General features: G+C 45.2%; 1 protein-coding gene across 2 annotated transcripts in view; it reads right to left on the bottom strand.

Annotated features, from left to right (window-relative positions):
- The window catches only part of SARNP (SAP domain containing ribonucleoprotein), a 47775-nt gene that overhangs the window by 10815 nt on the left and 10851 nt on the right, over positions 1-26109 (bottom strand). Inside the window, exons 6-9 of one of the 2 annotated variants that reach the window (XM_034792929.1) lie at positions 25197-25270; positions 24142-24170; positions 23483-23508; positions 22007-22075 (exon numbers count right to left, since the gene is read on the bottom strand). In XM_034792929.1, coding sequence (XP_034648820.1) covers positions 22007-22075; positions 23483-23508; positions 24142-24170; positions 25197-25270 — 198 coding nt within the window. The remainder of the gene's footprint in view (positions 1-22006; positions 22076-23482; positions 23509-24141; positions 24171-25196; positions 25271-26109) is intronic. The other variant, XM_034792930.1, reaches the window with a different exon arrangement.

Genomic DNA, 26109 nt, shown 5'->3' on the forward strand with positions numbered 1-26109 from the left:
ATTTCTCCTCTGTCCCCTGTCACTAAGTATATTTCATGTCTTCCCCTCCAACACCATTTGTTACATTTCGTGACTGGGGAGAGCGTGGTCTGACAGAGGCACTAAAAGGCATTCATTTGCAATCAGGTGAAGCCTACAGAGCCATCCTTGTGATGACACAAATAAGAGATGAAACAAATCGAAACCATCACCAATACAGCGGGTGCCCGAACTCCTCACTGGATGCACAACTTCCCACGTCCATTAGGCATCCTAAGTAAATGGGTATGAACTTAGTCATCATTTGCTTTACTAAAAAGGCAGCCCATCAGAGCAAGAACCCAGGAGGCCCACTGCCTACAGCTAATAGAAATCATAGATTGGTAACAGGTAACTTCTAACCCGATTGCTCCATTTTAATAAACTGACGTGAGCCAGCCAAGCGCAGGAAACGAACCGGACACTTAGAAAAAAGATCCATTTAAATGCAAACTCGCAAACCAGACCTAATGACATCCCCGGTGCTGTGGCCAATTTTCATGACAAAAGTGACACTTGACACCCCGTCAGCGAGCAGCTGGACAGCCTTCCTTATGTCAATACCTTACATAAATGACACCATAGCAACCGGCTCAGCATTATTAATTATGACATCCCCATGTGTTGTGGCAACAGGGGCGACGGAAAAGTTTTAATTGAAAACTCAGCAATTTCTCAGGAGTTTTGGCTCCAGAGGCAGTCAAGGCCCAGACAGCACATTCATTTCTTTCTGTGCACTTATGACACTTCACTGGAGTAATTATTGCTAAATACAACTGCTAACTTTTTCCTTTGTTCCAGGATCCCCTTAGCCCTTGAACACCCACAGATCTGCCATGTTTTTAGTCTTTAACGTCCCTTCCCAGAAAGCCTCTCGAGACCCTGACTATAAACAACAGTCATTTAAAGGAAGCAGTGCAGTGTAGCAGCTCTGGCATCCATCTGCCTGCTAGGGACTGGGACTCTGGACTCATCATTACCACTACCTAGTTTCTTACATGATCCCCAGCGCGGGAGCATCACAGTGCCTCTCCGGGCATGGCTTGTTAGCACTCTGGGTTTGAAATGGCATTATTCCCATTTTACAGCTGGGGGACAGAGGGGTAGACAAATTAAGTGACCTTCCCAAGACACACAGAAAGTCTGTGGTAGAGCAGGGAACTGAACCCAATTTTCCTGTGTCTCAATCCAGGAGGCCATCGTCTCTAAGGCTACGTCTACACAAAGTGCTGCCGTGGGAGCGGCTTTGAAGTGCGAGTGTGGTCGCGCATGAGCGCTCTCTCCCCGCGCTCCTGGTAATCCACCTCCACGAGGGGAATAGCCCCGAGCGCTGGGAGCCTGTCCACACCAATGCTTTAAAGCGCTCAGACTTGCTGCGCTCAGGGGGTTGATTTTTCACCCCCCTGAGCCAGCATGTTAGAGCGCTATAAATCGTAAGTGTAGACAGGCCCTTCGTGTGGGCATATCACCTCCTCCGGCCCTAGAAAGGCGGTTGTGAAGCTTAGAGTCTTTGGAACTACCAATGGTGGGCAGAATTATGTATCATTTGGGATCATGGGGGCTGCAAAAATCACTGTTTGGAGAAGTGTAATCTATATGCAAGCACTGATGCTCGTAGAGAAAATCCACTCCAATCTAGTCATTTAACCATGTACAGCCATGCTCTTCGATTGCTACGGGAGACCAAAGTGGTGTTCAAACCCTGCTGGTGGGAGAATGGCCCAAATACAACTTCAGGAGAAACAGCCGCACTGTGTCTTTAAAAGGACACATGGGAGTGTCTCTTGGGGAACTGCACTGAGCTGCAGGTTTTTATTTATTTTTTCGGTAACCCCGCCACCTCCGATTGTGGCCCTGCAGGGAAAGAGTATAACAGTCTCACTAAATCAACACTGTTCTAATGATCTTGCTCACTTGACCCCCTAGCATGACAGTGTCAGATGCAAACACGCTTACAATAAACTTCACTCCATCTTTGGCTCCTCGCTGACAGGTTTTGATTCATGGGGTGCTGAAACCCATCTGAGGAAAATTACCTCTATCAAAACACTGCTATCTCTGCATTTATCAAGCCCTGGGGCCTCGCTTGAGTGTACAAATGGGCACATGTGCATCTGCAGGGAAAACTGACCTTTCCAGCAGCATCAGACAAATTTTAACCTTACTGTTACTAGGTTTGCTCCCTTTGCACTCACACTAGGAGAGATTTGGGGGGGGGGGGGGGGGGGGGCTTTCTGTGAAGGATTCGAGCCTGAGAGTCAAAAACTTTTAAAGCGTAATGGGCATGGGGGAGTGTGTAACTACACATTTCTACTGTGCTGTACCTAGCTGCAGCACTTTTGGTTCAATCTAGCCCTGTCCTGTCATTTTGAACGAAATAAGTGGCTAACCTAGTCATCCACAGGGCCACAATCACACAGCTCACCTCAGTGCGAGCGTCAATAATAATGTCACCACACCACATGGAGCTTCCTCAGGCTCTTTTCTAACTCATTCAAGATTTTGGCACTTTCCTTTACAAGCGGCAGCTTTCTACAGCCAACAACTGAATGGTCAATGATTCTTCAAATCAGCCCGTAGGCCTGTAAGTTGTTGAACACTCTCCATGACAAATGACTTCAATGGGAGTGGCTGGAGCTCAGCTGAGCTCCAGGCAGAATCAGGTCATTCATTTTGAAGGCGGGATTACTTCTATAGACGGACGCACCTTGGGACAGGTGTCTCTTCTGGAACGTACCCACGGAGCAGGCAGGCAGTGTCCAGTGAAAGGTTTTGATCAAACTGAAAGGACGACGACATTAACTGGACTGAGCTCTTCACCTGAAAAAGTGGTACTCGACAGTTGAACCAGAAGACTCTCGAGTGGTCATACCCCCAAACCAGCTTTAAAAGACCATGTTTACTGCAGCCAGACAAATGGGCCAGCAGCAGCCTTTTCACGAAGCAACACTGACACACAGTGGGGGCAGGTGGGCAAACCCAACATGTACATCCACTGAAGAGGTCCAACCAGCACAGCTCCAGGTTTTAAAAATGTCTGTGAGAATTAAATAATCCCAAGTTTATCTGGCCTTTATTTCATACCTAGTTTATTCCCAAAAGATAAACGGACCCTTTTAAAAATCAGATCATTCCTCTCGCCCCACAGGGTGGGCAGCTTGCCAGTTTCAGTGCTGGAAGGGCGAATGCCAAAATGCATTAAGTCTTGGTTTCCATGGTGCACGGAGCAGCTCTGGTACTAACCTCATCCCCGCAAGCAGAATTGGATTTTAACTTGGGAGGGGAGGGCACAGCTGGTTACCTTTTTAAATGACACGCAAGAGCTCCCTGCAACAATGGCGGCACTCAGCTCTGCTCCAACAGGAGAAGCCCTGTTCTTTCTCCCATCTGAAGTGAGGCAGCTCCCAGCTGATCCCAGTAGTACAAGTGAAACCTCTTGGTGTCCTCTATGTTAGGGGTTGGGGGGGCCCAGATCAGCTGTAATGTCCCTAGTATGTAGCCATAGCCTTAGTAATTACAAGTGCTGCAACTACACCACTGCAGTAGAGACACTTGCTACCGCAGTGGTCGGGGCGTTTCTGTCCCTGTGGTAAACCCACCCCCTCAAGAGGTGGCAGCTAGGTCAATGGAAGAATTCTTCCATCAAACTAGTTTTGTCGGGCTTAGGTCAGCTGAACGACATCTCGGGGTGGAACTTTCCACACCCCTGAGCAATGCAGCTAGGCTGACTTAAGTTTTAGGCGTAGACCAGTCCCACGCTTTAGTGCTCAAATACAGTGTTTCTCAACAGCCGTCCATGAGATCTGTTCCCTGGCACCAAAAGGGTTGAGAAACGCTGCTCTAACGAACGGCTCATTCTGAGTGATGGGAGGACTCTGCACTAAGTCAGTCACTGCAAACAAAGAAGGGGTGCTTCTGAAGGGGCAGTAAGAGATGAGAACACGTACTAACAAACATTTCTCCCCCTGGTTAGCCTTAGATACCCAGGCAGCCCAAGCAAGTGACATAGCAGCAGCTCCTAATCTCAGTTGTTTAGATTTCATAGCAGTGGCCTGGGTGTAGGTGCTATGGAATGACACCTCGAGGCTACAGCGCAGGGCTCACTACAAATAATGAAGATAGACGGAAATGAATGGAGGACCAACCTCTCTCTTTAGTAGCAGCAGACAGGTGATGAGCATTGGGCTCGGATTCAATACAGGAAACAGAAGTGGTAGGGAAGAGGCTACACTCTGAAGAACCTGCCAATACTCTAATCTCACCTCTGACAGCGGGCATCAGATCACAGATGATCAAAGTCGTGTGTAATCTTGGGGTCATGCTAGATTCACCACCAATCCTAGACCTTACAGATAAAAAACCATGGGACAATACCTCACCCTGCTGAAAGCCAAGCCTCACAGGATTGTATGGGCAAGATGCCGTCTCCATAGATGAAGAGTCCCCTAGAGAAAAGGAGTCTGAATTTTCAGCTCAACACTGGAGAGGAATTCTAATCACGAATGTAGAGCTACAGACACAAACCTCCATAATCTCATCCTTGGAGCTTTCATTCTGAGAGAATGGAAGGGTGTGCATGCGCATGTATGTATAAAAATAGACCCTTCTGGTCATCTACTCTCCTGTATCTTGCTGCAGCATGACGGATGGCAGGATGAAAAGCAGAGCCCTGAGGCTTTCAGGCGATGGTAGATTAATGATGACATGGCCTTGACCTCCAAAAGGTAAAGGTTATGAAACACTCAAGGGTAACTGGGCTTCCAATTTCATACCCAGAGGGTGAATGACAGCAACTGATGGTTTCATTCTCAGAAACACTCCAATCCTGGGACGCACAGCTGTCACCCACCACCTTTTTGAAATTCATCTCAACGTATTTATACCTCCTGGCTCTTTTGCCTTGCAGACTCCATTCAAGAGCTTCCGAGTCCATTTGGAGTTGATAAACTAATGTACATCAGCAAATATTTAGCAGGGGCTGTGAAACAACTGGAAATCCCAGGGGTTTTATATAAGCATTCCTCATGTGGCTTACCTTTCAATTCACAGCCCCAGAATTGCTTTTCACAGAAATCTCATTGTGCAAGACCTCAGCTTCATACTATACACACACACTGTAAACTATCTTAGAGGAACCACCAAGGAGATGGTGGTTTTATAGACTCCACTTCCCCACCCCAATTCTGCTGCCCCCAAAAGACCTCCAAATGCCTGGTTGTTTTCAATCTGTTCCTTTCAACCCAAGTCAACACAGCACTTTAATCTCCAACCTCATGAAATGAAGGTAAATAAAATTTTGTAAGGTTCACCTCACTTCATGTCTTCATTCAACATTTGGAGCTAGTTACAGGGAGACGTATGGCGAGATTGAGGCTCTCTTTCCAGCGGCTCAAAGTCTTGTTCAAAAATAACGCTGGAAAGAGAGAGCATTCCCTCGGCCTAGCATGGAATACGTTCACCTTTTCAACTCCATTTATATCAGATACCTACGAAAGGGTTATTCATGAAAGGCTTGTATCACAGCCTACTTATGAAAATACTCTGCTCTTTTAGATCGCCTTTCCTCCCAGGCTCAGGGGGGGATTGTTTATAGACAGTAGTATAAGAGATGTACACTGAAGGGTCTCTCAGCACTTCACAAGCATTATTCAGTTGCATCCCCCTGGGAAGTGGGCATCATCCTCATTTTGCTAATGGTTCACTCAAGATTCCCCCAGCACCTCAGTGACAGAACACAGAAGTTCCATCCCTAAGCACTGACCATCTGTGTTTCACTGATGCAACTTTAGCTGGCCTCTCGAAGTGTGGGGAGTTTACTGACCAAGTTCCCCTCTTGGAAGGTTCTCACACATTTTGCTGTCTTTAAGGACTAGGACTTTCACAGCATCAGCCTCTAGATCATGTAGGTCTGGAGTGATGCTTCATTTGCCAGCTAACATGGTCTATTAAAACATTTATAAACACTAGGGACAAATCAAAATGCATCTAAGCCAGTCGCTTTTAAGGGCAGCAACTCCTCGTACAGATTTCCGAATGCGAATACAACAAAGAGGCCAACTTGTTAAACTTATTGAGCCGGAGTCTGATCCGACAGTGGTGTGAACTGAGAGCATCGCCATTCAAATCAGTGAAACGTAAATGCAGTACAGGCAAGATCAGTAGCAGGTCTCTATGCTGAGACAGCAACTTTGTAATTCACAGTAAGCAATTTTCTGCTATAATACATTAGTCGGGGAAAAAAAGAGACTGCGGTGTTACCTTTAGCGCCTCTCTCTTTCCCCACCTCCCTTCCAGTAAAAATCCAGGAAACAGATCAAGCAAGGGAAGGATAAAGGAATCTCTCTAACGTATTTTTTGGACGCTGGTTTTGGTAGAGGGCAAAAGTTACAACAGCTGGCAGTTCTGAGGTTTCTCTGTGTCAAGATACTGAGGCCTTAACAGTTAAAAGTTTATGTTCTCTCCAAATGGGATCAGCAGGGGAGGAAGACAAAAAAGTCACAGCCATGTGTTAAGAGTACACCTGCAACTCTCCCAGAAGTGGAATACTGAAGTTGAAAAGCATTCTTTGACCTAGACGTCAGAGGAAGAAAGACACGCGTAAGGAATGCCACATGGCAGAGTGAAAAAGACACATCTCAGGTGCAGGGCAAGGCAAAGGGGTTAGGAAGCATCTTCACAGTCCCTTAAGAACAGCGTCCTAATCATCATCAAAGCATTTCAGCAGAGTTGTTTTTTAATTTACCAGCACAGACAGATTTTGACAATGTACAGAATCTCTACCAATCTGTAGACACCAGAGGCTTTGCTTGACAAAAACATATTTAGGAGTTATGGTATTTATGGTAAACAAGAGGCCACCCCAAGTTAAAGCTACTTGGTGCAGGGAAAGTTTTCCCTTGAAGCGTCCATCTGTTATTAAAAAGGAGCAATCGGGCGATTACTAAACACTATTTGAATTGCACATTAGCCCCAGATTAAAAAAAAAAAACCATCCTATTCAAAACCAACAAGCGCAAAAACGGCAACACACCACAGCAATGTTAACCCTTCCTGTGCATTGAGACAGTTTACATCCACACACCTCTATTTATGGGAGGGAGAACTTTTTATTTGGGCAAGTGGATCATATTTCAACTGTATTTTATCAGCTGAGGCCAATATGACTCGCCATTCTACCAACTAGCAATATTAAAGTGGTGATAAATGTGGAATGAAGCCACATTCCAAGGCACTGGAACTCCAGTGAATTTGAGGTGCAAGAGAAAACATCAGGGTGCATCCTTGCTCATTGAAATGGACAGCACAGTCCCAGTGTTCTGAAATGAGTGTGTAAAAGGGGACGTGTGGGGTCCCCAGATTTATCCCCATTCCAGGATTTCAGATCAAACTGGCTCTGTTGACAAGTCAAATGAAGGTTCTTCTATCTGCAGGCCTCACACACTTCCCCTGGGACCTGGAAATGCAGCTGGGCTCTTTCCAACTGTGACCCCCAACGGTAAGTGATTTTGCTTTCAGTACTGAGCTACATATTTGGACAGAGGCTAAAGAGAATCCCCCTCACTCTCCCACAGCAGCACTGGGAGCTCATGCAGGGCTAAGCACCCCTAGATATCACAGTGACTTAATACGTCCATTCTATAGAATAGACAATAAATGAAAATTTATCAATATCAAAGCAATTGGATCCAACTCAGTACACAGGGAGCAGAGATTGGGAGTAATCAGTGGCCATTAGACTTAAAGTCTATATATGGTCAACATCTAAAAAGGCTATAGGAGAAAGAACAAATGGCAATACACAATAGTACCTCAGAGTGTCACTTCATGACATAGATTCATTAGGACAGGCTTTGAACTAATCTATAAACCAGATTAAATGCAAGATTCTCAACACCCACAAGCGAGAGCGTTAGCAATAGCTCTCACCGTCGTTTGCTCACCATTTTATACTCGGTTTCTCTTTTTGCAGAGTGGCAGAGACAAAGAACGGGTTGATTAACTCCCTTCCATGACCAACTTTGCTTGGCTGAATTCCCCTGTAGTCTGGTTTGCAGAGGCATTACTGGCGTTTAATTATTAAAGGTGAACGGAGAATTGAAAAATGTAGTTTTGTATGACAGTACTGCTTAGCTCCCAACCAAGATCAGGGCCCCATTGTGCCGGGCACTGCCCAAACATGGAGCAAGAGACTGGCCTTGCATTAAAGAGCTAATAATCTTCAGAGACAAGACAGAGGGAGGGAGAAAGGAGTTCCAGTGTCCAGGGTACCAGCCTGGGACATGCCGGAGACCAAGGCACTCAACTCCCTGCTCCGCCACCAATGACCAATTTCTCTGGCCCTCAATTTCATCTGTACAACGGTGCTCACAGGGTGCTGTAAAGGTAAAAACAACAAAGATAAGGTGCTCAGATGCTATGGTAACGATGGCCGTAGATGTACTTCAGGTGGATTACACTTTGCAGCTCAGGAAGAGACAGACATTAATCGACAGGCTCAAGGGAGCACAGAAAGTGTGGGGGAGAACTGGGAACTGAACCCAGATCTCCGGAGCCAGAGCCACAAGACCGTCGCTCTGAACTCGGAAAGCAAGAATTTTATTATGCCAAGTTTATCCGTTGCCCTATTTAAAAGGCATGCAAGTACTGCAAATCTTGTCTATCCTCAAGCAGACTGGATATCATCCATCGAATTAGTCCAGCTACTCTGGATGTTAGCTACTTCAAATGCCTTATAAAATACTCAGGAGCGTCTCTCTGGTCTGGAATAAGAAGGCAGTAGAAGTACACCCAGTAGAAAAGTAATACATATTTGTCCTTTTCTATTTGCTTCACGGCTTAAGGTTTCTGTGATGCCAACAAAAGCAGCCCCAAATTCAGGGAGATGGACAGGTCAATGAAGGAGCAGACTTTTTGCAAATCTTTTGTCAAGATCAAAAGGTTGCTAGTTTTTAAATCTCCACATACATTTCTCAAGGATTTCAGATCACACGCAGAGAAAAATATGCTGGCCAAACACATTTAAGACAGTTTAACCTCTAAACGCTATTCCTTCATTTCTGTTTGGATCTTAAGTGTTCCTTTTTCCAGAAGACACTGTACCTTTTTATTAGTGGGAATAGCCAGAGCAAGGAATAGATGTGTTAGGAAGTTCCAAATTATTAGTAACCGAAGTCAGGTTAAATCCCAGACCTTAATGCAAATCACTTTTCCAACACCACCATGAAGCTCAGGAGTCTAAGCCCACCCACTCATACATTTTGTCCAAAAGACTTACTGCTTTTTGTTCTAAATAGAGGTAAAATACTCAGCAATATAAATCTACTATGTTTTGGCAAAAGACAGGTCAATCAGAATCCCCTTACAGCTAAACTAATATTACGTTTAAAAAACCAGCTTATGCCTAGGGCAGCAGGGTTTTACACAGCCGTTTCCTGTGGGACTCTCCTGTAGGAAAGCTGACATACATAAACAAAGGCATTACTCAGAGATGGGCCTGAACCTAAATCCAGATCCATCTCATGGCAGTCTGATCTGGATCAATCCATTTTGCAGCTCTGAGCAAGCTCCAGTAATCTCAGAACTTTTTAAATGCACTCTTATATCTCCTTGAATTGGGCTGAGTTAGGAAAGCCTTTCCCCTTTATTAAATAACTAAATCAAAGCAGGCTTCCAATGATGTGAGACTAAGCATGTTCCATAAGCTGAATTAGTTGGGATGATAATACTCTTAACAGCCTGACCCAAAGCCCCATGGGAGTCTTCCATTGATGTAATGTGTTTTGGATCAGTTACATTTAGCGAGGCTCCACAGCGTTCTGCAAGACTGTGTTAAAAGGTAAACCCATCGAAGCAAAAGGGGTTCTCCAATTCCAAATCGAATGCCATAGCAACTCACTGAAAGTGTATTAATTTGACTGCATGGTAGGTTTCCGAACTCACAGGACTCCCTCCGTAGTCAGTACTTTCAGAAAAATGTTGGGGAAGAGAAGTAATCCAACGGATGGGGGAAGGGAGTAAAATTACAGCAAGTAGCACTAGCAGAGATGTTTGACAGTTTGGTTAAGAGCAATGGAGAAAGCTTCTTAAATATCTCTATTGAAAAATTCAGAGGGTGGTAGTGCAAACAGAATTTGTATAGGCTTAAGACCTTTATTTAAGAAAACCCTAGCAGTTCATGCTACTACCTCTCTCTCATTCACCCTTCATTTTATGTGGGTTGGGTTTTCTGGTTTAACTTTTGTCTTCCCTGGTGAACAGGGGTTAAAGAGAAACCTGACTTCGTTTCTCTCCCTCAAATTAGAATAGATCCTTGAAGGCTAAGAGCAAGAGCACAGTTTGCCATTCTCCCCCAGTCGCTCCTCCAAATTCCTGCAGCCAAGTGGTTCAACAGCCCCTGAATGGCACACATAATGACATCATTGATTGAACCATAATAGAAGGGAAAGGGGGAGTGGGGAAAAGATGTATTTGTGTTACAGACAAAAGATAAGTTCTGTTTCACAGCAGGGACAAACGAAGAACCAGATGACTGGACAGAGTGAGGTCACAGAGTCCCCCCCAGCATTGTCTTCCCTTTAAGCAACCCCTTCCCCACTCCCTAAAGGTTTGTTAGGGACGCAAATCCTTTTCAAATGGCACTGTGGATAAAGAAAAGATCAGGGGTCCTGCTGACCCCTCGCAGCTCCTCGTCATTTATTTTTAACATGACATCGTGTGTGTGTCAGCGTGTGCAAAGAGGTAACAGGAGGGGAAGAGACAAACACGAAGAAAGGAGTAACTGTAAACACTACATTACTACGAACATTAAAGCCGTTACAAAGGGGAAAGGCAAAGCAAAAGGACAACAAAATAATGGAACGTCCCCGCCGGAACCACTCAATTACCGTGTTTTTAGATTTCACCATTTCTTCCTCTCCTCTAGACTGGCAGCTGTTTGGGAAAGCAGCCTGCCACGAATCTGAAATTGGGAGCATACTCTGGGTATTGTGTTCATTAAATGATGGCCAAGCTGAAATATGCAAAACACCCTGAAGTCTGGAGGAGAGGAGGTGGTTCAGTCCATTTGAGAGAAGGCATTTGCATAGTTCAGATTAGGACTGAGAACACAGCAAAGGTTATGGACTGTTTCAATGCAGGGTTTCGGTTTGGCCTATGCCTAGCGGAAACACACCAAGTGAAATATTTAGAGTGCACTGTTTGGGGGTGGGGAGAGAGATGCAACCCTCCCCAAAAAGAGAACCACTCACAAGCCAGTAACCAAAACGAGGAAACAAACAGATGGTGTCAACAGTGTGACAAGAGAAACAAGACAGAGGGATTTTATAGTCCAGTGTCTAAAATCTGAAGAAGCGTGAGAAAGACACTAATATTATCAAGAGGGACTAAAAGACCTTCCATTAAAGAGGGAGGAAGAAAAATGCTCAAACTCAAGTAGGACATTGGTTCTTCCCCCCTCCCAATAGCACTCACTGGTCACATGGTCCTGGCTCTGCCACCTCCTCCTCATTTCCAGCTTCTAAATTGTATCCAACAGTCACAAATACGCTCAGGTCTTTCCTGTTGCTATCGTTCTATATAAGCTGCTCAGTGCTGGAGTTGCCACCGGGATGTAACATGAATAGAACAGGAGAGGTCCATGAGACCCTCCCTCTTTCTCTCTCTAAGGTCCATTTTACAGAAGAGTTTGAGAACCAGGAGAAAAGGAAAAACAACAAGAGTGGTATGGCACACAAGCTGCCAGCAACTCAGAAAAAGGCTAACATACTAAACAGACACAAGGGGTAAAAATCCTAGTACCACTGGAAAGTCCTAGCCTAGACAGATACTTGGGCCTCAATGTCTGGATACCCCCAACTTGAGCCACCTCAAAGGGGCTGATTTCCACACAGCAGTTCCAGAAAGTGAGGTCCCTTTAGGGTTTTGGCCCCCTAGGTCTTGGAATTCTGTTTAAATAGCATCTAACAAGTATGGGTTGAACTTGACACCATCCCTGCCTTAAAAGGTCACAATCCTACGAGGCCTAACATGAATACATAAGAAGGGTGGAATGAGCTCCCAGAAGAAATAAGAGTAAACTAGAGGCCCGTACATTTATTAAAGCCTTTGCCACAGAGACAGCAAAACCTTGGTAAGAAGAGGAGGGAGGACTCCTAGAACCTTGGAGAGGTGAAGAGTTCACTACATGATGGAGAATGCCTTGAAGACTTTGCTTAGATACAACAGTGATAGGCACGCTGGAAAAATCAAAATGTACATTGAAAGAGATGGTTGGTAGGTCAGAAACAAGAGGAAGCCTGCTTGGAAGAACTGGATTTGGAGGAAGGATCGAAGAAGATAAGGAAAATACTTAACACAGGGAAAACTGGTCAGAGCTTATAGGCAGCATGGAGATTGGAAAGTGCAGGCCACAGGAACGAGCAGCTTAAAAATCTGTTTCAAGGAATGAGAGCATGAAGTTGATGTGGAAGAAAAGGAAGCCAGTGACAGGACTGGAGAGATGTGAGATGTGGTCAGAGCAGGCGGAAAATTACATTAGCCGCAGAGCTTTGGATCTGATAGCAAGGGAAGGCCAGATGAGGAGATGGCAGCAGCTCAGAGAAGAGATGACCAAGATTACTGCAAAAGGACCCTGAAGGAGCCAACCAAAGAGGACACCAGGGCTGCAAAGGAAGGGGCTTGAGAATCTGGAGGGGTTTGCTCTGTCATCCAAAGACCACTTCCAACCACCCTTCCAATGTAGGTGCTGGTGATGGTCTGAATAATGGCTGCCTCCTCCTCTGGCAACCATGTTACAAGAAAAGAGCAAACTGGACAAAATCCATAGAGACAGAGTGACCTATACAACAGGTGGCCAAGTTTTAGCCTCCACTGGCAAATGACTTTTTAGGGGAATGCCAGGGAAGCGCCCTCATCTCTACCAAGCCAGCAGGAGAGAGAGTTCCCAGGAGATTTATAACCACATGGGGATGAGATTGGGATTCTGTGCTTGAAGGAGCACAGTCTCCAAAAATACCACCACCCTGAACAATTTGTTACAGGTAACACCTAAGGGCCCTACTACTTTGTGCAGTTAAGTGCACTTGTATCTCATCAGCTTCACTGTTTCCCATTTATGTGGCTCATTCAACAAAGCAACAGGGGCAAGGAAAAACATTTAAAAGAACAGGAAAATGTGATTGTAAAGCCACAGGATCTGACAAAGACTCGGGAGGGAAGGTGTCATACCTGGAGCTGCTTTAAACTGTTTACATTAATTAGATTTCAAATTGATGATGTCCCTTTCAGAGAGCAACTTTTTACTGATTCCTATTTCTTTAAAATGCCCTGGCGATAGAATAACCTCTTCAAAGGAGGTGAAAACTATCTAATTTTCACAGAGACAGAAAGGCAGGTTGGTGTCATTGCACCTTCTGCAAAGCATTCAGCATCCCTTAAGGAAATGCTACTTTTCTAAGTAGGTTTACAAAGATTTTCAACAAATACACAGATTTCCAATTTAAAAAAAAAAAAACTCTACTTACATTTTTGCATTCAAAGGAAATTAAAAATCAAAATGCATCTTAGGATAAATTGTTATTTATTTAAAATGTAAATGAATTATATAAGTCCAGAATGAAAAGAAAAGTAACTTCATCCTAATGTTTTATATTGGGGTCTCACTTTTAACCATCGGGGAATAATGAATTCCATGCTGGAGCTCAAACTCACGCATTTAATCTTCAGGGGATATTCAGTCCTTCGTCAAACTTCTCCCGTTACATTTTGATTAACCATGGGCATGTTTTAAAATCTGGTTTTAGATGGAGGAGGGTGGGGGTGGGGAATCAGCAATTTTCAAACCTCCCTATAACTCCTTAAAAGAATAAGCCTCTCTAAATTACAACAGATCTTCATCCACACCTCAAGCAGCAATTGTGCACAGGATTTTCAAAGGTGTCCAAGAGTGAAAGTCAATGGGAACTGGGCATTTTGGTGTCCTTCAAAAAGCCCGCAACAGGAATGCTACAGACAGCAGGGAAAGGATTCTTTTTCCTTCAGTGGAAGAACACACTTCTCACAAAACAGAGACAGCATTGGCTCTTTATCCACACTTCCCCTACCTTAAGTTCAGATGTAGACTGCTGTATGCAGTGTTGACTAAGGAGACCATACAGATAATCTCAGTCAGCACAGGGAGATAGCTAGGTACCAGGAGTGGGATAACTTGAACACAACCATTACTAGTCAAGAATTCTTGCAATGGTGTTTACTTAGCACTCCAAAAAACCTGCTAGGTGCATTACAGAGCAACAATGTCAGGACAGTCTCTGTCACAAAAAGTTTACAATCCAGTAAAGGAATTCTACCCGATAGACAGACCTGCCCACCTTCAGACAGTTGCAGGCTGTTCACATTTCCTATTATTTCATAAAGGCCCCTTTTATTCTGCTTTCTACAGAGGAATTAAACTGCATGCTTGCAGGCTCATAACAGCATCAAACCCACATTAGTCTAACACAGCTTTAAGATGCTTTTGTCTCCACATCTAACAGTAATAAGTTATACTATAAACCTTGCTATAAAACTAGAGGCTAAAACTGTGGACTTGAAAAATAAACACACACCTCCAAACCAGGGCATTAGGAAGAACCATGCTGGAAAACAGCGGTCAGGCTCACTTTGGGCTGGGGAGCCATTTTTAAACACCTGTTGGGTAGTTCAAACAACATGGAACTGAGAAATCTGCTTTGATAAGACCATCCTTACGTAACCCATAGTATGGGACGTGACACTTTACAGCCTGATAAGACGGGAGGTTGTAGGGGCTCAGCACCGTAGGGTGAATGAACCAGGAAGCCAGTCTGGGCCTCTTGTTAAGGCAGCTGTCCCCCAAAGCACATCTCCTCCAAACACCTGCTGACATGTTTTTTTTAAGGTCTCTGGTGGGAGGTCTTGGTAGTTTAGTTCATGTATCAACGACTCTGGGTAAAGCTGATTGGACAGTAGCTCATATAATCAATGGAGCACACACAGCCTTCACCCCCCCCCCCCCCCCCCCGCCAATTGGAGCTTTCCTTTTTACAATCCCTATCCCTGGATTCTATTCCCTCCAGTTTGGAGCTCTTGAAAATCCTCCAGGGGATAAGCTGCTGGATTTCACAAACTTCCCTGTTTGCTTTCAATGGGAGACACGTGAGGACTCATCACTTACCATAAATCTCCCTCGATGGTTCCACTATGTTCCAGCCAGGATACATGGGCTCAGAAATTTACCAGGGGTACCACTCATCTACCTCTGTGTCCCCCAGCAAGTTGTAGTTCTCCCCGTGCTCATTGCCAGTTCCCTCCCCAAAGCCCTTTGGTGAGACTGCTCTTTTTATGAGAAAGATCAGCTATAAATATCTTTGTACTCTTTACATTCACCTTGCACCTAGGCACTTACTGGTTTCACTAAGCCCCACTAGAATTTGGGTTTCTTTCTCAGGCAAACCAGTACATTATCCACGTGTATGCTAGCTCTACTGAGTTATTCCTTCTCATGCCTACATCCTGAGCAGTGCTGCCTTGCCCTATTCTTAAGCAGCCAGATCGGAGTGTGCATTTCTTTTTCAGCACACTATTAGCCTGCATGAGACAGCTTTCTCACTGGCCTTTGTCAAGAGGTGGTCTGGCGCGGAACTTAGCAGCAAACCAATATGTGAAAATAGAAATTTCCCCCTCCCCACCATTCCTGAGTCCAGTTTCAAATCAGGTCTTTGTCACAGAAAGCTAATGATAACACAGACAGGGGCTATGATTAGAAATACAATCATCTACGTATTGAGACCAAGGAGCTGAGGGGGCATGCAAGAGGGGAGACAGGTATGTTAAGTAAAAGACTAGAAAGCATTCTTATTACAGGAGGGAAATCAAATCCATGTTTCACACTCACAGCCCGACTTTAGCCGTGCAGCCTGTGCCATCAACGCAGCCATGCACAGGCCATTAGGTAGAGAAACTCCTTCTCCCACAAGCCAATGGGCGGGGGAGGAGGCAGCCTAGCTTACTGCATCCTTGTGTTAAAATCTCCAGAACTGCCAGCACTATTCTTCACCTTGTCACTTCCCATTACCCTAACCCAACAGGCCTGCACTCACAGCTACTCAAGTTAGAAAGCAGGGAGGTCGGTTTTTAAGGGGACGGGGGAAGGAGGAGCAGCAAGGGGGACAAACATACCAGACTGCTAGACTCTGTGATGCGTACAGGTGTGTGACTCTCTCAGACACACACACACAGTTGAACACTGAGTCACGTAGGTATTCTATCCAAGCTTTTTCTGAAACAAACATGGAAATTACGGCTTCCAAATATTAGTCCGTAGTATATATATGCTCCAAAAGATTCAGAGTCAATCTGCAACTATTAAGTGTAGCCATAAGCCCTAATTTAGGAAGTGGTATCCCCACATTCATATTTTGCCTTATAGAGTGACACATCTTAAGTCGAAGGAATCACAGGGGCACAACTGGGTCCAAGGGACGATGTTTACTAAATGTATACAACATGCAAGAGCTAACTACATAGACGCACTGCTGCTCTGGCCGCGGCAGAAGATGTTGAGGGCCATTCCTGGGCTCTCAGGCTATGTAAAGAGATATTCCCTAATGCCTAGACACTGTAGATAGCAGAGGTTCCTTTTTGAATACCTGTAATGATGTAATATAAAGGGTTTTAGCAGCATGAATTTGGGACTCTTCCAAATCACTCTCAAACAATGAAGACAAGTTGTGCAGGTGAACCCAAATGAGGGCTCACAAGAGTTCTATGCCACACCACACCAAAACACTTTACCTACCTACTGTGTGTTCCAGCAAAAGATTTTTCAAATGTTTTAGAATTTTGTTTTGTTTTTTTAAACGGAACTTTTTTTTTTTTTTTTTTTTTTTTAATTCCCCCCACCTGTAAATCTCGATGCCTTAGTTACTGTTAGTCCAACTATACCTAACACGGAGGGAAACAGAAAATCCTCTACAAATTACCTAGAGCAACTTTTTTTAAATACCTCAAAATAATAAGATTGAAACAGCCAGTATCATGGGAGTTTCAGATCTAGGAAAAAAATACTGTGCATCCCCCTGAAAAACTTTCCTTTCTAAAGGCAGAGCTCCAGTTTGTAGCCCCACCTTGTCACAAAGTACCAGATACCTTGTAGTGGTCTAGGACTGAACAGTGACCGTGCTGAACCTCAGTTCAGCATTACTCCGAGGAGAAAAACGTTTCTGTGGCAGGCTGATTTTTAAGAACTCCCAGCTGTAAGCAGCTGCTCAGATGTTTGGAATATTCGAAGCAGTCCAGGTGGGGAAGAGAAAGTAGGCAGAACACTGGGGAGGTGCTCAAAGGTGCAGGATATACACAAGTTATTATATGGATCCAAGCACCACAATGGTGCAGGGATGTGCTTATGTATGTACGTACGTATGTGTGCACGCACAGAGTGAATATACTCTCCTGTAGCACCTTTTATACAAACCATACCACAAGGCACTACAGAGGGCAAAAACAATAGTGAAGGGAGGTGTGTTAAGAAGAAATTAAGAGGTGTGAAGAAGATAGAAGGGATGTTTTGAGGTGTCATCTGAGAGAGTCCTTTAAGACTACTCCAGATGCTGCAGAGAAGACTCCTGGGCCAACAGGGCTGTGATTGTGTGAAGGAATGGCCAGGAAGACCTAAAACATGAGCAGAGGCAAGCAAGGTCTAGGAGGCAACTGGAGAGTCCACAGAAAGTTTAAAAAACCAGACATATAACCGAGAATGGAGCCTGCTGCTAAAACAAGCCAAGAACCAGTCCTAGTCTCTCTTGTACCAACTACAGAGCTACAGAAGACTGAGCTTTGTGGATTTATAGCTGTCTCCATATGAGAGGTCTGGAGGAAGCTTCACCTGATACCTAAACTGATGGAGGGTTTAGGAAGTCTCAGATTGAATACGGACATGAAGCTCATGACCTTTCACCATCCTAACACACCATAAGCCATTTGCAATTACCAGCAACATCACAGAGCACCAAGCTGGTCTTATTCTATATTAAATATAAATCCCTAGTGGGTAGCTAGAAGGGGCTTCTTTTTCAGGGAGTTCTCTCCATCCTCATCTGCCAACGTAAGCATTTTTCCCTCCTTTGCTTCTTTGGTGGTTAATATTTTCACATCCGGCGTTGGCGGGGGTGCTTGGAAAGACTGCAGGCAGGAAAAGGATTCCTCCTCAGCACGTTATTATAAGCTCGCTGGGAGCCAAACAATTAAGCCAATTGTTTTTTCCTCTCTCATTTAGATATTTTGTACACACACAAACTTTCTGCTGGGCTCCTGACCCCTGCTCTCCCTCAATATCACATGAAATAATCAGCCTGCCAGCTCTGTCCACCTAATCTCAAACGACGAGTGCAATAATTCTCATCTGCCACCTGTAAAACAAATCCTTATTAAAGAGAATTAAGCCAGAGCAGTGACTGGTAGCCACGTTAATTTTTATTTAACTCTTCCTAGCCACAAAGACGACTTTCTCCACCAAAACGTGCAACCTGCCATCACTGCTGACTAATAATCAAGCTGGCATGTCTATGGAGCTCTCAAAGAACTACACAGGCATTACATAAGCGTCACAATAGCCAGGTTCTCACTCCATTTTACAGATAGGGAAACAGACACAGAAAGGTGAAGCAATTTACCTGAATAAGTGTCAGTGCAGAAAATGGACCCCAGAAGTCCTGCCTCCCAGTTTTCGCCACTCTAACCCCAGCTGACCATATCATCTCTAAGACATGTAGAATACCTAGAAGCGCTCTTCATTGCAACTGGCCTCTTCCAGTCTAACTCACTTGATGTCATCACAACCTGGTGTTTTGGACACCACAGTACTCTCTGTACCATGGACAACCATTCCCACATGTGGTATCACTGAGTAATGTGTGTACACACACACACCCCTCATTGTGGCTAAAGAGACTTGGAGTCAAGACTCCTTTTTTCCATTCACAGCTCTGGGAGGGAGTGTTTCTAGTGCTTAGAGTAGGGAACTGGGATTCAGGACTCCTGGATTTGATTCGCAATACTGCCCCGATTTAGTGTATGACCTCGAAGCAGTCACTTCATCTCTCTGACCTCAACATCCATGGGGCTGAGGGTTAGTCAGCCAACTGTCTGTAAGGCAGTTTGAGACCTCCACATTAAAGGAGAAACATAAAAGCCAATTACTTTGGTCATCTGCTCAGATAGGGAAAGGTATTTGATAATGCAATGCTGGGCATGGGGGGGCTTTGGGCTTTTATGTTATCCCTAGAGCTTTGACTTTCCATTTGGTGGCAACACTCTCAGCAGGAGACTTACGAGGCTATTTTATAGAAAAAGCAAACCAACGCCTTGGAGAAATGCTTCTGCATCACAAACTCCCACTAAGCCTACCTATAAAACATGCAGCTATAACTCCAGCCCCTGGGGAGCCAAGAGCTCTCAGCGTTACAGGGAGAGGGAAATTTACAAGTGCGTATATGGGGTAGGGAGGAGTCAAGGGATGGTAGCTTCAGGTCAGAGCAAGTGTGTTTTAACAGGAGACTTCACAAGAGAGGATGGGGGGGGTTAGTACTAGGGGGAGATAAACGCTTGCTTGGTTTTATTTTAAACATTAATTTGGTGGGCCTGTACCGCCAAGACACAAGCAAGCACCTGCCCTCTGTTCTGCCAAAAATCAACCTTTTCCTGCTAGGACCCTTCTGAACTACTGGGGCCTTTCCTCCCCTTTAGGTGGAGAGGAAGAGGATTTTAAACTTGAAAGATTTCACCCTGGAGGGCTAGTCAGGGGGTTCAAAGCTACAGATGAGTTCTCCGCCACTAATGCAGCTCTGCATTTGCTCCCTGCTCTCAGCAGGTCTGAAATCCCCCTTAAGCAATGATTCTCTCACCACCCCCGGCCCTCCCTTCTTCCAAACCAATTTGAATAGAAATGAAGTGTGGCTCCGTGGAGACAATGGTTTATTGTAAAGTTTTTGCTGCTAAGCAGGGTATAAAAACCTGCCCCGGCACATGTAAACATTAGCAACTGCCAGGCTCCTCTGTAATGAAAAGCTATAAAGAACACCCAGGTGGGCAGTACAATACTACAGGCTAATTAAAGTAACCAATAATATTCCTCACAGGAATGTGAGAGCGTTCCGCTCAGTGGGAGAAGCCACTGCTAAGCCGGTGAACTCAGCTTCCTGATAGAACAGAAACAAACAAACAAACGACATAGCACTGCAAAGGCTGGACACCTCGCTTTGTAAAAGGCACAAGGACGGCATTTGGAAGTCAGGCAAACTGGATGCTAGACCTAACTCTGCCATGGATGTGTGACCTTGGGCATGTCGTTTCCCCACCCTGGTACGCCGCCATCTGTAGAAGGGGATCGGTTCGTTAATGAACTTCGCCTGGCAGAAGTGTGTTTGTGTGTTTGTAAAGCACTCCTTCAGCTCAGGTGCAGCACTTGGCTGCTTTGAATCTCCAAGATTCTGGAGCAAAAAGAGGAAATCATTGAAGGCCCTCTCAGAAATGCTGACTCTCATTACCAAGCCCCAGATCTACTATTCCACCCAAAGCAAGCTGCAGCCATGAACGCTGACACGGCATATATCCTTCCTGAAAAACGACAGTTCCTTGTGACAGGGTTAATGATGTTTGAGCAGCCTCTCACCCTGACCTGCCCTTCCACATATTCCAGCTTTAATGCACTTGCCTGATTCCCCCACCCCCAAAGGGATGTGTGGGGGAGGAACAGTGGCCTCCAACACCAGTTATTTTCTACATCACTGAACTTCCTGGCTCCACATTTGCAGAGCCTGGCATTTCACTCTGACTTGCTGAAGAAATGGATGCATTAAAATGTCCACAGTACAAACCCCATGGGAGAAGTGGGGGTTATCTCTCAGTGGTGGAGGGAAGAGGACAAACCCATTCCCTTACACTCTTTCAAAGAGAGAGGAAGGGTTTCCAAACCCCACTAGCACAGCCGTTGCAAATGGACAAGATTTTTCTTCACTTCCTGTCCTAAAGCATTGTGCAGTGTTGTTGTGCACTGGTACATCATGGCTGCACTTCATACAGAGGAGGAGAAGGTTATTCCTGTGTGATGTTTTGTGATCTAAGCTGCTATAAGAGGGTATTACTGATCCCTCTCTTTTCTATCTGTCTCCCTCAAACAGGAGCTCTTTTCCCCTGTCCATTTTAATCTCTCCTACTGCAGAACATTTTTACGCAGGGGATTATTGTACTGGCGACGATGCCTGTGCTCCCACGCTCTTCCTCTCCCTCCTGACATTTATATTGCCCTTCCCAACTCACTCAACATCCTGTCACCAAAAAGATCCAGTCTCTCCTGGCAAGGTGGAATTGTGCTTCGTTCGCTGTATTTCCAAGCAGACGCGCTCAGTCAAATCCTGCACCCATACACGAGTCTTTGAACCTGATGGCTAAGGGGACCTAGAGCTCTGTCCGGCATTTTCAACCATTTGATGAATTACAGTTTTGAGACACTTTTCAAACTGAGCTCTGGAGCCTCTCATCCCAGAGGAAGTCATTACCTTGGGGAAAAAGATCAGTTGTGAGGGCCGATCAGGTCTATCCACCTATACAACACAAGCCATATGCCTGAAAACAATCCAGTTATAAAGCCTCAACTGTCTCTCCTTCCCACTTGTAATATTTTATGAAGAGTTTATCTTGACAGTCCCTGGAAGGAAGCCCTCTATCCACCAGCCTGGCGCCTTGGCAGTCAGGCTTCCTCAAAACCAACAAAATTACAGCCAAACAAAGAGAGGAAAGGACAGGGGTAAGGAAAACGATGCTGACAAGAGTCCTCTTGTGGCGTGGTGCATGGAGCGCTGTATCAGCGACAGAAGGTAAAAATCTCAGGAAGGAAGACAACTTAGAACTTTCACTATTCTGAGCACTGTGCTAATCTGTAGGTGCAGACAGTGTCCTAGAGGCCAATGCACCTTACCTTCTTGGAGACTGAAGAGACATTCAAACCAAATCTTTGAGCCCTTTCCTTTAATTTATCCATGTTTACCTACAAAGACACAGGAAACAGTTTAACGTTTAAGTCATTGTCACTTGAACTGTAAGATTAGGAAAACTAAAAGACCAACTGTGGTTGGGAGAGGGCAGCTCGTGAGAAGGGTCCCTGGATAGAGAGCGACCCATTCTGATGGGTCTGTGGAAAACCTGGTCGAGCAAACGACACTCCTGTGAGCACTCCCTCTCTGTGCTAGGTCGGCAGACTCAGCAGCGACACCTGTCAGCTACAGAGGGGAAGAAAACAGTGCCCCAAATGAAGCAGTCAAGAACTTTCAGAGAGCTGTATTCTGCTCCCAAGTTTCATTAATGGGCATCTCTTAAAGCTCAAGTATTAGCCCAAAGGACAATGCTACAGATGGTGAATTCTCCCACTGAAGGACCAGCTCGTTCAGTTTCCTCTTTTTTTTAAACTGTAAATCAAATGAACTTAGTACTTTTCCTTCAGCAGCCAGATACAATTAACACAATGGAAGGAAACTTACTGCCTCTCAGACAAACAACCAAACCAGCCATCTCTCTCCAACGCCTGTCGTTTTCAGTAACCACTGTTTCATTCTTACTCTTCAGGAACTACTAGGACACATCTAGTCAAGCCCCTGGCTTTGCCCAGGTCACAAGCAATAGGGCTTCCCTTGGGGGAAGTATCCCACAATCTAATGAAGCCCAGTTTTGGCTTTCAGTGACAAGTCTTCTACAGTATGTGGTGCCATGGAAGAAAATGGGGTCCCTGACACTAACCTACTTCTAAGCAGTATTTGCAAAACATCTTCCAAAAACACACTGCCCAAGAGAAACCGTGATTAGCCCAAAACTTGCTTAAATTAGCTCTCTGTTGCATTTTGCACCAATAATTCACCATGATCAAGCAGAAAGGTACTAAGCGGGCTGCCCAGAACTCTCAGCTCTCCATGTATTTTAATACCTTACATTTCCAGTTGAAATCTGAGGTAGAATAGTGCACCATTTGGACATTAGAAAGGAAGGGTCATTTACTGTAGAAAAATAGCAGACTGTACAGAATCTAGGTTCTTGGAGCAATGCATATATCAATTCAAGCAAAAAGGGCAAAGACAGAACACCAGGCACACAAGCGGGAAGCTCGCATGCAATATTAATAAAATATTTGCCTTTATTCCTTCAGGCATTTAGTTCTAAAACCAGCTTATCCAGGAGTGCGGTCAGCTGAGAGAGGCAGCCAAATATTGCACAGAGGAGGGGGTCCTAGCAAACTTAATGCCCGTATAACCTTAAGCAACCTCATGCATATCCTACCTGGTTTGTTTTGGGGGTTTACTATTTACTCCTGGGGATGAAGACTTGTCTGAACAAGCTAAACACTTTTGGTATTGTGATTAAAGGGCATGATCAGCTATAATTATAAGCAATAAGCATTCCTTACCGTAGGCTTGCTGTCTGCAGACAGACCTGAGATTGGGGAAGGGGAGGACACAGTTAGTGATCAGAAATGGCAAGAACAGTTTTAAAACAGAGTTCTCTGACCCCCTTGGCAAAGACGTAGTTTAAGCAATTTCCACTGGATCATGATTGAACAGAAATAGCTGGGTATCCCTCATGTTCTAGCGAGCTAAACACAAGTGAGAGCCAGGAATTGAAGTCCATTTGAATCCTGGCTCTGACACTGCCTTGCTGCGCGACCTGGGAGATAAATCACTTCATCCCTGATTCTGTTTCCCCATCTGTAAAAATACAGATGGGCTTCTTGTGAGGTAGCTGAGAGCTTTGACAATTAGGAGTGGTATTTTTAAAGGTAGCCCAGGTCCCACTGATTGCTCATGGCAGCTGGGTGCTGTACAAAAATCTAGCTGTTCGTGTCTACTGGACTAGGGTAGCTCGGAGCCACTCTGAAAAAGGACAAAGACAATGCATTTCCATTTCCTGTCCTGTGTTCTTCCAGCCCACTGATTCTGGTGATCTCTAGGGAAAGGGGCACAAGCAGTTGGAAGCACACGAAGTCCCATTTGGCTTTTTCTGTATAGGAAGTGTTAAATACTTGCAGAAGGGTTAATTCTACAGATTAGCTCTACTTGACTTGCTTACCTTTAGTTGAAGCTGTGGACATACCAAACCTGTAGAAAGTAAATAGAGTTTTGTCAGAGACTCAGGGCTCCAATATAAGGTAGGAAAGTGTCTGACTCGCCAAGCATAAGAGGTAGCAGGAGCGTTTCCTTCAAAAATTCTTCATGAGAGCACTTGAGACAAATTGGTCTTTGGGTGGGATTAACCGGCAACACTGGCTTCCAGTTCATGTTACTACTGTAGTGATCACTGCTGTATTTATTTTGAAAAATGGAAATCTCTCCTGGGTTAGCATCAGCACCATTGTTCCATACAAGCAGCTGCAAAGCCCCTCAATAACCACCATTCCCTTTGTTATTCTACATCACGGGGAGTAGGCAGCATCGGTTTCCTGGCATTTTAGGATCAAGGTAAGTGACACAGGTTACATACACAAAGCATGCTGTGCCAGTGCTAGTAAATCAGGTTTAAAAGTGTAGTCCAGGTGCTGAATACCAAACACTCGCCTCATATTTTGAGCACCATCTTCCCCTGCCTTAGCCACCTGTGACACTCAGGAGGGCAGGCAGGCAATGTTACCTAGCAGTGAATGCCCAGGCTTCTGCTCTAGGACTCCCACCTTGCATTCTGAGCTCTGCCAATAATGACCCTGGCCAAGCCCTTTCCCAAGACTCAGTTTCCCCAGCTGTAAATGGTGATAAAAACCACGTTCCTCTCCGGGGTGGGGAGAAGCAGTGTAGGGGCTGTGAGGTTTCAATCGTTAATACTTGTCCTAGCACATCAAAGCACTTGTCAAGAGATGCTTAGGCAAGCAACAAGGACTACAAAGTGGACAAAGCCTTCCAGAAACTCAGGTAAGCAGTTTTCCGAAAGGCAATCCAGTTAAGAAGCAGCCTTCATCTCCTCCTTACATGCCCCTCAAAAATGCAGACACTTTCAATCCCCAACGCTGCCCCAGATCCCCACACACAGAGCTGTGGCGAGGATCCGTATCAGTATGGGCTGTCAATGAGACAAGAGTCTAGGAGTTTTCCACCAATCACAAAAGGGTGACAGTGCTCCAAGCAGAGCCTTACCGAGCTGCTCGCGCCGCCTTCTTACTCTCCACGCTCACGGGGACATTGAATCTCTCAGCCCGTTTCTGCATTCTCTGAAACAGGGAGAAGAAAAAGGGAAAGACTTAATCCAGCCACACTGGCAGCCAGTTCAGGGGCACACCTTAAACCAGGGATGCCCGCATTCAGTCCCCAAGAAAGCATTCCCAAAGCGCTAGGAGGCCAAGAGCCCACTCTTAATTTGTGGCCTAGTATTTAAAGACAGAGATCAGAGTTCCTGGGCTCCATCCCCAGTTCTGCCAGAAACTCACCATGACTGAGCAAGTTTCACCACCTCTTTATGCCTCAGTTTCCCCTCCCCGCTTAAAACAGAGCTATTTCCCAGCCTCATTGTGAGGACTGGAGATCCTTGGAGAGAAGGCACTACAGAAGGGAAAACCATACAAAAGGTGTGTAAAACTATCACAAAATCATCTGAGATCTGCCTTAACAGATCATTAGAGCAGAGACTTGCAGCTGATCAGCTCTGCCCTCATGCCACAGCCAGTGGGAGAGAGTTGCTATTTGCATGGTCTGTATCATGGCCATCCCTTAAACTTCGGGATACAGGCCTAGCAATGTAGTGCTCCTTTATTTCTATGGCAGTGATGAACGGCATAATAAAAATCTAATCCTACAGAAAGCTTTTCTCCGGTGAAGTCCTGGCACCTGCAGCTCCCCAACTTTAAATCTGAGCAGAGCGTACTTATTAAACATCTGTATGGAAAGGGAACTGCCAAAGGAGAGACAGATTAGCACACTGACCCAGAGGCAAAAGGATGGACTTTTTTCCTTTTTCAAATTAGTACAATACAAATCTGCTGCCGCGCAGACTGGTTTGCCAAGCCGGTGAGACAGAACCTTGCGCATCTCATCCGGGGAGAACCTTGTGCCA

This window comes from Trachemys scripta, chromosome 16 (genome assembly GCF_013100865.1).
Source record: "Trachemys scripta elegans isolate TJP31775 chromosome 16, CAS_Tse_1.0, whole genome shotgun sequence".
NCBI lineage: Eukaryota > Metazoa > Chordata > Testudines > Emydidae > Trachemys > Trachemys scripta.